This window comes from Muntiacus reevesi, chromosome 3, assembly GCF_963930625.1.
Source record: "Muntiacus reevesi chromosome 3, mMunRee1.1, whole genome shotgun sequence".
Lineage (NCBI taxonomy): Eukaryota > Metazoa > Chordata > Mammalia > Artiodactyla > Cervidae > Muntiacus > Muntiacus reevesi.
In genome coordinates this window covers 150,637,130-150,649,505 of record NC_089251.1, presented here as the reverse complement: position 1 = coordinate 150,649,505, position 12,376 = coordinate 150,637,130, and the positions used below count along the sequence as shown (strand labels likewise).

Here is a 12,376-nt window from a genome sequence, read left to right as displayed (position 1 = left end):
ACTTAGAGAAAAATCTATCTATTTGGATGCTTTAAAAAGATACATATTAAATACTTAGAATGCTATTAGCTAATGTAAATTTTCAGTTGGAAATTTCAAGATTTTTTTGGTTAGTCTTTCACTAACATATCTGCTTCTATATTACAGCCTAATGATGTAACTATAGTCTAAAAATTGTTCTTTTTGTAGAGTAAAAAGGTGATCATTCTTTGATCAATAATCATATAATGGCACTTTTTCATACCAGAAGTGTAATAGTTATATAATGAATATACAGGTATATATTTCTGAATATCAAAAACAGTACAGACATTATTCATGTCAAACTCAACAGTTTTCAGAAAAACATCCAAGATTGCTTAGAGTGGAAGATGCATGTTTTGAAAACAGGCCAAAAAAGTGAGTGTTTGAAGCAGTAGAGTTCAGGGAGCATATTTATTGGTATTTAAACATACAGCACTATCCATATTAAAGATGGAATTCATGGGTAAGGAAACAGCAATCTAAAGGCCAATATATTGTATAACAATTGGGAAAAAAAGTAAAATGACAGCACTATATTATCTTAAATATAGATATTTAAAGAATTTTTTCAGATGCCTGCTACACAGTAAACTCCTAACATTGTTGAGCAAACAAATGAATGGATGAATACCAAAAATAATCTTTTGAATAAAACTGTTAAGAGAAAACTACACAGATGGCCAACTGGCACATAAAGAGGTGGTAAACATCACTAATTATCAGAGAAATGTACATCAAAACCACAAGGAGGTATCACCGCACACCTTTCAGAACTACCATCAAAAAAACAAAAATGCTGGTGAGGATGCAGAGAAAAAGGAACCCTCCTACACTATTGGTAGGAATGTAAACTGGTCCAGCCACTAGCGAAAACATTATGGTGGTTCCGCAAAAAACTAAAAATAGAACTACCCTATGATTCAGCAGTTCCACTCCTGAGTATATAAACACTAATTTAAAAAGATATATGCACCTCAATGTTCATAGCAGCATGTTCTACAAATACTCTTAAATGTATTTGGTAGCTACTCTGGAAACTAAATACCTAATGCATAAATTATTCCACTTGATTGAATTTCAGATTAAATTGCAGTTTTTCTATTGCCTTGGAAATCATGCTGGTTTAGAACCTACATAATACTCAAATTAATATACTGCATTATTTAACAGTCATGTTTTAGGTGCTTTGTATAATCCCCAGAGCTCAAGTTCAAAAGAATGGATTTTGTTTTCTGTAAGTAGAAGTAACCCAGTATGTCACTTTAATCTGAAAATCCCTTCTTCTGGACTCAGTGGCTAAATTCATACTGCTGTTTTAAACTGCCAAGAAAATGGTTTCATTATTATTAACAATAGCCAACATAAGGATGATAGTTTACAATCAGTAAGCTCTTACAAAGAGCCCAGGCACTTTGCTAAGAATATTATATGCATTATCTCATTTAATTCTCATGATACTGGTATTTTTCTTTGTCTTCTTTTTTTTTTTAAGATGAGGAACCTGAGGTTTAAAAACATTACACAATTCTCCCAAGCTAGTAAGTAGACTTGAATTTACTAGTCTGTCTGACTGCAGAACCTGTGCTCTGAACCACTGATAACCTCAGAATTTCTCAAAGTGTGCTGCATGTGACAGTCCTGGGTGGGCAGCCCACAGACAAAAGTTATTTATTAACAGTTAATGCACGTTAGAAAGAAATCCAGCTAACACAACAAATCTTTCCCAGACCCTGTGGCTTAGAACAACAAGGTCAGGGTAAATAACCAGTTCATTTTCTTTAATCAGACGGTATAAGGAAAAGGATAAATAGTATAAATGGCAATCCAATACTGTGAAAATCAAGAAAGTAATAATTAAGGAAATAACTGAAGGTTGAAAAACACTGGACTATATTTTTCAGCACACAAGAAGAAAGCTGAAGACTGGTTCACAGGACACTTAAGCCCAGTCTTGACTGCCCCCAACTACCAGCATGGTTTCACCATTCTGGACCTTAGTTTTTCTTATCTATAAAACATGAGCCTAAACTTTGGGATCTTAGAGCTCAAAAATACATGATTCTAATGCCTTGGATCATTAGTGCAATTTTATTGCAACAGAAGACTCGAGAGTCCCTTGGACTGCAAGGAGATCAAATCAGTCAATCCAAATCAACGCTGAATATTCATTTGAAGGACTGATGCTGAAGCTGAAGCTCCAATACTTTGGCAACCTGATGCGAAAAGCCAACTCACTGGCAAAGACCCCGATGTTGGGAAAGATTGAGGACAAGAGATGAAGTGACAGAGGATGAGAGAGTTGGATGGCATCACCGACTCAACAGACATGAGTTTAATTAAATTCCAGGAGATAGAGAAGGACGGGAAAGCCTGGAGTGCTGCAGTTCATGGGGTCACAGAGAGCAGGACACAATTTAGCAAGTGAACAACAGTCTTTAGAGATGCAATCAGCATAGATGCTGAGAGGTATACTCACAGGATGGTCCAGACAATGTTGGTAAATTATCTTTTTGTTGCTGATCCATGACAAGAGAAGAAGCTGATCCAGAATGTGAAATACCTATGCCAGTAAGCCCATTTTAGTTTAGATGATTTTTTACAGCAAGATCTTCTCAATGAAGGAAGCTTCCACATTGATTTACATTCTATAGAAAGTTTCTTACTGAGTCACAGATCAGTAACAAACAGTTCAATCCATGTGCCTGAAGTGGCCTGCACATGAGAAACAGCAAATAAAGCTTATTAAAGTGTTTTTCTTTTGAAGAATCCGAAAAACAAGCACAAGATAAAAGGTTAATGGGAATTTAATAGTGAACCTGAAATAAATTTAATATTTTCTGCCTCTCTTTAAAAAGTGTCCATTTAATGTTTCATGGAAAGTTGTGTATGCTAATTGCCCAAGAGTTCTTACACAATAAAAGCATTTGGCTCTTTTTATTTGGAGAGTTTAGGAGGAGGCAATGAGTAGCACTATTAAATTTGTGAGGGGTCAATTCTAATTTTGGAGACAATAAATTATAAATATAGTGATTTCTGGAAGCTATCTGCAAGGTATTAATGGCTGTAATTTGGAGATTCAGGGCTATAGGTACATTGTGATCATCTCTGGAAATCTTAGGGTGTACATGAGACTTTCCGGAGGGAGAAAACATAATTAGCTTCTGTTTTAAGAACAATGTTCACAAAGTTTCCCCAGATAGTGTTTTGACATTTTCAACTTTTTGTCTTTGTATTCCCAATAGGATTTCTACATTGCCCAAACTGTCTAAAGAAAGATTCTTATTTCGGATCCAGAAGGACATGGTTTCCCTCCAGATTAGTAGTGCTAAAAGTCATTTGGAGCAAACTCAACAGTGTAAAACATTAGCAATTAGCTAAACAAAAACAAATCACACTTCTAGGTAGGAAGAAAATGTAAGCCAAGAGAAACAACAATCAAAATGCACATTGTGCCAATAAGCCACACCTCACCAGACCTATATTCCACCCAAATCCTTCCCCTTTGGGACTTATTTCTATAGAGACCATCTCTCAGTTCCACAAATAAAACTAGATGTTGCTAGGAAACAATCCGGCTTCTCAGGACACAGCTGAAAAGGAGTGGCTGCTTCCTACTAAGAGGTATAGAAACCTGAAGCTATTCCTGCTGTATGTGCTTTTATGAAACTTACTTCACAGAGCCCAAGAGAGAATATATTATGCATATTCCTTTAGTCATGACAGCCTTAAATTCAGGACGTAACTAAGAGAGACGCCAACATTCGTTTCCCATCCTAGCCCTGCATTCATTCTTTACTTTCAGGTCTTCTCTAAATTCATCATCTACCCTATCTCCCTTTAACAGGGGCCAAGAAAACTGTTTTGCATATTTTCAAATTACTAAATACTCATTTGAAAGATTTTTCCCATCATATCATTGATTTTATTAAACTTTTGAAAATTTCCACATGGGTTGGAGTTACTGTTTTGAAAATTTTATGTCAAATTTTTGTTACTTCTTTTGAAAACCACCGAGTGGTTTTTTTTTTTTTTTTAAATATTATTTTATTAGTTGGAGGCCAATCACTTTACATTTCAGTGGGTTTTGTCATACATTGCCATGAATCAGCCATATAGTTACATGTATTCCCCATCCCGATCTCCCCTCCCACCTCCCTCTCCACCCGACTCCTCGGGGTCCTCCCAGTGCACTAGGCCCGAGCACCTGACTCATGCATCCCACCTGGGCTGGTGGTCCGTTTCACCATAGATAATATACATGCTGTTCTTTCAAAACATCCCACCCTCACGTTCTCCCCCAGAGTTCAAAAGTCTGTTCTGTACTTCTGTGGCTCTTTTTCTGTTTTGCATATAGGGTTATCGCCACCATCTATCTAAATTCTGTATATATGTGTTAGTATACTGTAATGTTCTTTATCTTTCTGGCTCACCTCACTCTGTATAATGGGCTCCAGTTTCATCCATCTCATTAGAACTGATTCAAATGAATTCTTTTTAACGGCTGAGTAATATTCCATGGTGTATATGTACCACAGCTTCCTTATCCATTCGTCTGCTGATGGGCATCTAGGCTGCTTCCATGTCCTGGCTATTATAAACAGTGCTGCGATGAACATTGGGGTGCACGTGTCTCTTTCATCTCTGGATTCCTCAGTGTGTATGCCCAGAAGTGGTATTGCTGGATCATATGGTAGTTCTATTTCCAGTTTTTTAAGAAATCTCCACACTGTTGAAAACCACCGAGTGGTTTTTAACCTATATTAAAGCAGCCCAAACCATCTCTGAAGCAGTAACTACAGAAGTAGCCCACTCATTCTTCATCCTGCCTTTGACAGCAGTGGTGTTCCTCTTTTTTCCTTTCTCATCTTAACAGCCATCCCAGCGGCTCAGTTAGGAACGACTACTGGCACAAGAAAGGCTCCCTACTGATGACTGAAACACAGGTGAAGACTTTTTTCTTTGGAGTGCCAGTCCAAGCTCTTTATTTCTCCTCTGTAATCCTTGGCTTTTAATCTTCTTGACTGATAACTTATGGTGGTTACATGTATATAACAAGTCAAGACATCACATCCTTTCACCAGAGTCCCAAGAACAAGAGAAAGTGGGCGTTAAAGACTGTCTTTGTGAGGCTCTGGCTTTTCCTGGGAAAAGGAAGTGGCCCCAAAGTCTTCCCTTCACACAGCACTGGCCAGAACCGGGCCACATGTGCACTCCTAGACTACTCACTACTTGGACTGCCACGTCAGTTCAGACCCTTCTGAGGTCTGGAGAGGGCCTACCTGCCCTGAAATCAAGGACGTTCTGCCCACCTCCTAGACCCATAATGAAGCAGGGATCAGGAAATGGCTCGGTGAAAGACCACAGCGCGATGGCCAAGTGTCACAGAAGTGAGGCCGTCTCCAGTCTAGAGGTCAAAATAATCCATCCAGAATGAGATGGACCAGCCCCAGGAGAGAAAGGGCTATCTCTCCTTAAATCAAGGCCTCTTACTCTCACTTTGAGGTCCCAGATAAGTCAATCTTTCTTTTAAACACAGCTGTGGTCCTGTGACTATATAAATGACCCATGCTTAATGTTTCAGATGTTAGCACCTGTGCCTTGTAAAGTCATTTACTGTGGAAGACCTGTTAAAAACCAACAGTGTGTCTGAAAATACCACATATCTCATTCTACCTACATGATACTTCTATTCCTGAATACTTGTCTCTGTGTTCATCCATCCTCTTAAGTGGTCTGAGGGCACTAACTCCTCACACCTCTTCCATGCTAGGGATCTAAAACTATTTGAAAATATACTAAGAAGGAGACAAACATATGGGACTCAAACTATCATTTATTATTTATTCAGAGTTTCTGGAAACGGCTAGATGGGGAAATTAAGTGGAACCTCTTACCGCCAATCCTAAATCAAAAGGAGGGGAGAAACTTCTGCTCCGGGTCATATTGTAGCAATTAGTTCCAGACTTGTCTTCCTAATGAAATGACTGTAAAACTAGTAAGTACTTATTTTATGACACTGCACAATGGACTAAAATCCCAGACAGAAGGGAAACTTGTAAGGTGACTCCATGACCATCCTGATCTTATCCGGGGAACAATTTCCTGAGTGTAGCACAGGGAGCTAGAGCTCACGACAGCTCTAATGAGCTAATGAGGCAGCAGGGCTTCCCTGGTGGCTCAGAGGCTAAAGTGTCTGCCTCCAACGTGGGAGACCTGGGTTCGATCCCTGGGTCGGGAAGATCCCCCCGGAGGAGGAAATTGCAACACTCCAGTATTCTTGCCTGGAGAATCCCATGGACGGAGGAGCCTGGTAGGCTACAGTCCATGGGGTCGCAAAGAGTTGGACATGACTGAGCAACCTCACTTCACTTCAAGGAGGCAGCAATCAGAGTTTGGGTCAACTGAAGTGGCTAGAATCTGCAGGCAAGGCCCTGGAAAGAGTGATGAGGTAATAAAGGCCAAAGGTTCACATGGGGGTCCCCCACAAGCCTTTGGCCATGGTCTGGGATGCATACGTGCAGGGTGAGACTCCCAAGGCTTTCCAGAGAGTAGCTGCTCCAGGGCTGAGAGTGCAGTGGAATTAAAGTAGTCAAGCAGTTCTGGAGAATTCTCTCTCTGGTTAACGTTCCAGGCATCTGGCTAAGACATCAGAAATGGCATTCCTTAGGAATAAGCACAAAGTCCTAGAGTAAAGCCCACAATAGACCTACTCTAACAAAACCCCAAATCAAGTCCTAACAAAATCAATAAAGGAGTCTAAACCTGAAGACTGAATCCCATCAAGTTAGAAGAGCTGGATAACTATATTAGGTTTTCCACAGATACATTCTAACCAAGTGTTAAATCATACCTAGTAAGTTCAGGGAAATAAACCATCCAACCAGAATAAAAATTAACATTAAAAGTATGCCACAGAACTCAGAGTTTCTACAATAGAGAATCCTCAATGTCCACTGTAAAGTGAAAAAATGCAAAGAAACAGAAAAATGGGACTCACAGTCAACAGAAAAACAGACAATAAAAAAGACCCTTAGACAAGCTCCCCTCTAAGACTGGATATAGCAGAGAATTTAAAGCAGATGTATTCAAATCAATTCAAATAACTGAAAAAAGATATGACCCGATAGAGTTAAGATATATCAGACTCTCATAGAGAAATTAAAACTATAAAAAGAGAAATGCATAGTCTATCAATGAAAAGTCAAATAACTGAAAGTTTTAAATCCACTGAACAGGCCTAACAGGAGAATGAAGAAAAACAAAAAGAAAAGTTGGCAAACTTGGTTGAATCCGAATACTAAAGAGATTGAAGAAAAATTAACCAGAGCCTCAGAACCTTAAAGAACAACATGTAACATATGTGTAACTGAAGTCTCAGAAAAAGAAGTTCTCAGAAAGAAGAAAAAAATGTCCAAAGCATTAACGACCAAACTTTTCACAATTTTCATTAAAAACATTTACTTAAAAAGCTTAAAGAATCCCAACCAATATAAATAAAAAGATAATCACACCTAGGTACATTATAGACAAACAGATGAAAACCAAGATAAAGAAAAAAATATTGAAAGTAGCCAAAGGGAAAAAAAGAAACACATTACATACAGAGAAGCAAAAATATCATGATGATATGTGAGAAAGACACAGAGAAAACTTGAAATTAACTAAAGAGCAATAGCACTTCTCAAGAGATTTATTTGCCAAAATATTTACCTAGCTATATATTTGGGCTAATTCTTGATTTAGACCTCTGATCTATACTCTAGAAAGTGAAATAAATACAAGAACACCAAGATTTTGTGACTTTGGTCACTTGGGAATAAGATAAACTTGGCTCTCCTTTCCTTAGTTCCTTCTCAGTTAAATATAGATAAGGAAATAAAACAAGAGGGATGCAGAAACAGAAAGAGTGGCAGAAAAACTATAAAGTAAGAGGAATCACTGTCCTAAGTGATTTTAGCCTCTTAGATTAAAGTGTTGTTGTTGTTTACACTGTCTTAAGTGATTCTAGCATCTTACAGATTATTGTTGTGGTTGCTTAGTTGCTAAATCGTCTATTTCTTTTGCAACCCCATGGACTGCAACCATCAGGCTCTTCTGTCCATGGGATTTCCAGGCAAGAATACTGGAGTGGGTTGCCTTTCCTTCTCCAGAAGATCATCCTGACCCAGGGATCAAACCCACTTCTCCTGCTTTGGCAAGCAGACTCTTGACCACTAAGCCACCAGGGGAGCCCACAAATGAAGATATTCATGCACAAAGAAGGAATCACCCTATGCGAGAAAATAAAGTTGCATCCCAAAAAATGTCACATAAAAAAATCACCTAAGAAAACACAATATGCTATTTGTAGCTTCATATTAAGCATTACAAAAACTTAAGTGAGGAAAAAAAAAGGAAAAATATGAGAAAAGTGAAAATAAAAATGCTTCATAAAATCCAAAAGGGCAAAATTATATCAAAACTACAAGAGTTACCTCTAAAGTCACATCAAAACTGCAATTCTCTTTTGTGAACAGAATAGATCTAAGATATAAACATATAATTTTATTTTTTTCCCATTTATTTTTATTAGTTGGAGGCTAATTACTTTACAATATTGTAGTGGTTTTTGTCATACATTGACATGAATCAGCCATGGATTTACATGTATTCCGCATCCCGATCCCCCCTCCCACCTTCCTCTCCCCTCCCCCGATCCCTCTGGGTCTTCCCAGTGCACCAGCCCCGAGCACTTGTCTCATGCATCCAACACACAGAAATCCCTTGCATTCCTATACACTAACAATGAGAAAACAGAAAGAGAAATTAAGGAAACAATACCATTCACCATTGCAACAAAAATAATAAAATACTTAGAGGAGTATATCTACCTAAAAAAACAAAAGACCTATACATAGAAAACTATAAAACACTGATGAAAGAAATCAAAGAGGACACAAATAGATGGAGAAACATACCATGTTCATGGATTGGAAGAATCAATGTAGTGAAAATGAGTATACTACCCAAAGCAATCTATAGATTCAATGCACTCCCTATCAAGCTACCAACAGTATTTTTCACAGAACTAGAACAAATAATTTCACAATTTGTATGGAAATACAAAAAACCTCAAATAGCCAAAGTAATCTTGAGAAAGAAGAATGGAACTGGAGGAATCAACTTGCCTGTCTTCAGGCTATACTGCAAAGCTACAGTCATCAAGACAGTATGGTACTGGCACAAAGACAGAAATATAGATCAATGGAACAGAATAGAAAGCCCAGAGATAAATCCACAAACCTATCGACACCTTATCTTTGACAAAGGAGGCAAGAATATACAATGGAAAAAAAGACAACCTCTTTAACAAGTGATGCTGGGAAAACTGGTCAACCACTTGTAAAAGAATTCAACTAGAACACTTTCTAACACCATATACAAAAATAAACTCACAATGGATTAAAGATCTAAATGTAAGACCAGAAACTATAAAACTCCTAAACATATAATTTTAAAATCATGTATCTCCCTCACTATAAACATATGTTTAAACACACCAGGGGAAAATGCTGAACTCTGAAGACTTTTCCTCCCCTTTCTTTTTGTCATAAGAGGAAATAGAAAAATTAAAATTCATTGAATTTTTGTTTCCATTTCTTGCTATCTAGCATGATTCAGCATTAAAATTTACATAAGTAAATACAAATCAATTTTATTTTCATCAATATAAAATTGTCCAGAGAAACAAATGCAATGGGTTTAACATTTTAATGAAATTTCAGCAAGGATATTACTTTGCCTCAACTAGGGTTTCTCAACAGTGTGCTGACATGTGAGGATAGATAATTCTTTGTTGTGAAGGGGGTGTCCTCTGCATTGTAGGATGTTTGTCAGCATCACTGATCTCCCGTTTCCCCTATCCAGTTCTGCCAAACAAAAACATCACCAAACACTGCCAAATGTCCCATAGAGGAAGTAGGCAAATTGCCCCTGGTAGAGAAGCAGTGCATAGACTAGTTTTTCCCACCCTACTCCCACTCTATTCACACACACACACACACACAAAGTGCGTGGCTTATAATCTACATTGAAAGGAACAATGCCTTCTTACAAGACATCTGTTGTTAATTTTTTCTTTAAAGAACTCCCTTCATTCAGTGATAAAGTTCTCCAACTTTGGGGAATGTTAAGATTTTCTTACTAGATTTGATTTAGATTTCTTTATGACTTGTTAGTAGGTTTTACTTTTGCTTTCAACTCAAATAACAGATACTATATTTTCTGGGACATGCTTATTCATCATGCACTCACCTATGAAAAAAGATACAAATAATCTAAACAGGGTTGGGGCACTTTTATTAAAACAAATAGCAACCTATTTCTAAGTTATTTGTTAGAGGACTACGACACTTTCTTTACCGAATTGATCTAGGACACATCAAGGAATTTTGAAATAAAAAGATACCTTAGACTGCAAGTTATTCTTAATGTAATTCAACCTTCTGAAAATACAGAACATTTTTTATATCAGTTATCTAAATCCAAACATCTTTTTCACTGGTTTAAAAATACTAATAAATGTTTATAGCCACCTCTTTCCAAAATGCAGCTAATGATCAAGGATAAAGTGAAGTTTTAAAAAGAAAATACTGCAGGTTCTGATGTTTAATTAGGGTAGAAATTAAGCACAGAATTCATATCAGCAAAGGTATTTATAATTGTTGATTCCCCTACCTCAAAGAAGAAGAAAAAATTCCCAGGATATGGCTTTTTTAATTTATGTATGTGACTTTCTTCCCAGGAGAAAACACAAAATAGTATAATGTCAGAGCAAAATGTATGCACTAAGTCACAAGCAAGTCCAGTTCACTTGACTCACCTATGTGATACAGTCCTATCCAATCACTGGGATCCACCTCCTCTTTAATGTCCCAGAAGATGATGAGGTTCTGGGCTTGCCCCAGCGTGTACTCATACATGCTGGCCGTCAAGCTGGAGCGGCTCTCGGAGGTCACCAGATCCGTGTCACTGTTGGCCCGCTGTAGGGTCATATTCTCAGTCATGGAGCTCTGGGCAGCCAGGCTCTGGAGGTTCTCTGGACTCAGGGTGTACCGCATCTGAGGATTTCGACGCCTTACAAAAAGCAGGTGCTCCCGGGCTGAGCTAGCCATCCCGTCTGCCTCTCTGAGGTTGACTTCCTACCAAGCTGCAGAGACAAACACGTACAAAGCATTAGCACTACAACGCAAGGAACTACATTTAAGCGTCACAGCCAATGACTTTGTGTTTGTTAAAGCCTAACCCATGCAATAATCCGCTGTCAAAATAAAACAGACTGCTCTACATCATCTGTCAACTGATGATGTCAGAAACAACTCCCACAGACTGAGGTCACATGATGGCAAATGTCATCAAACACCTGTGGCCTCACTTTCAGGACTGGCCACAGTATCCTCATAGCAATTAAGAAGGGGCTTTCCCTACCATCCCTTCTATGTCTATCCTTCCTCCTTCAAAAATAGCATCCTCCTCTCCTTTACCCAACTCACATAGCTATTTGTTGATGCAATTAAATTTTCAAATAGCAGGACAGAAAATTTTGACCCAAGTTAAACAGAGTTGAAACACACCAGTGAGGACAAGTTCATGTATTCAAATTCCTTCTCATAGGAATAAACCCCACCAAATCCTTCTTCAGGAACTTGCCCATATGTTACCTCCTCACTTACATGGAGTTGACCATCCCATTTAAAACTGCAACATCCAAGCATTTCCCACCCCTCCTTCCTTGCTCTACTTTTCTCAAAAGCAATTACTATGATCTGATGTACCACAGAGTACCATGCACTTATTTGGTTCTTGTGTAATTTCCCCTACAAGAATGCAAGCTTGGGGAAAGAATAGTCTCCTCAATAAAAGGTGATTGGAAAAACTGGGCAACCATGTGAAAAGAATGCAACTGGACCACTGCCTTGCACCATACACAAAAAAAGCAACTAAAAATGGATTAAAAACTTGAAGACCTGAAACCATAAAACTCCTAGAGGAAAATACAGACCAAACTTTCTTTGACATAAATCATTGCAATATTTTTTTGGTTCTGTTTCCTAAGGCAAAGGAAACAAATGCAAAAGTAAATAAATGGTATCTAACTAAACTTAAAAGTTTTGGCACAGTAAAGTAAACCACTGACAAAACAAAAGGACAACCTACTGAACGGAAGAAAATGTTTGTAAATGATGTGACTGACAAGGAGCTGAATATGAGGAGATGACACATCCTGATAAGAAGCTCAACAAACGATAAGGAGCCAACATATACAAAGAGCTCATGCAACTCAATATCAAAGAAAACAAACAACCCAACTAAA

At 38.0% G+C, this 12,376-nt stretch overlaps 1 protein-coding gene across 3 annotated transcripts in view; it reads right to left on the bottom strand.

Moving 5' to 3' along the window:
- HECW2 (HECT, C2 and WW domain containing E3 ubiquitin protein ligase 2) overlaps nt 1-12,376 on the bottom strand; it is a 415,968-nt gene that overhangs the window by 229,993 nt on the left and 173,599 nt on the right. For all 3 annotated transcript variants that reach the window (XM_065930916.1, XM_065930917.1, XM_065930915.1), the window contains exon 2: nt 10,886-11,212. In XM_065930916.1, coding sequence (XP_065786988.1) covers nt 10,886-11,177 — 292 coding nt within the window. In that variant the 5' untranslated portion in view covers nt 11,178-11,212. The remainder of the gene's footprint in view (nt 1-10,885; nt 11,213-12,376) is intronic.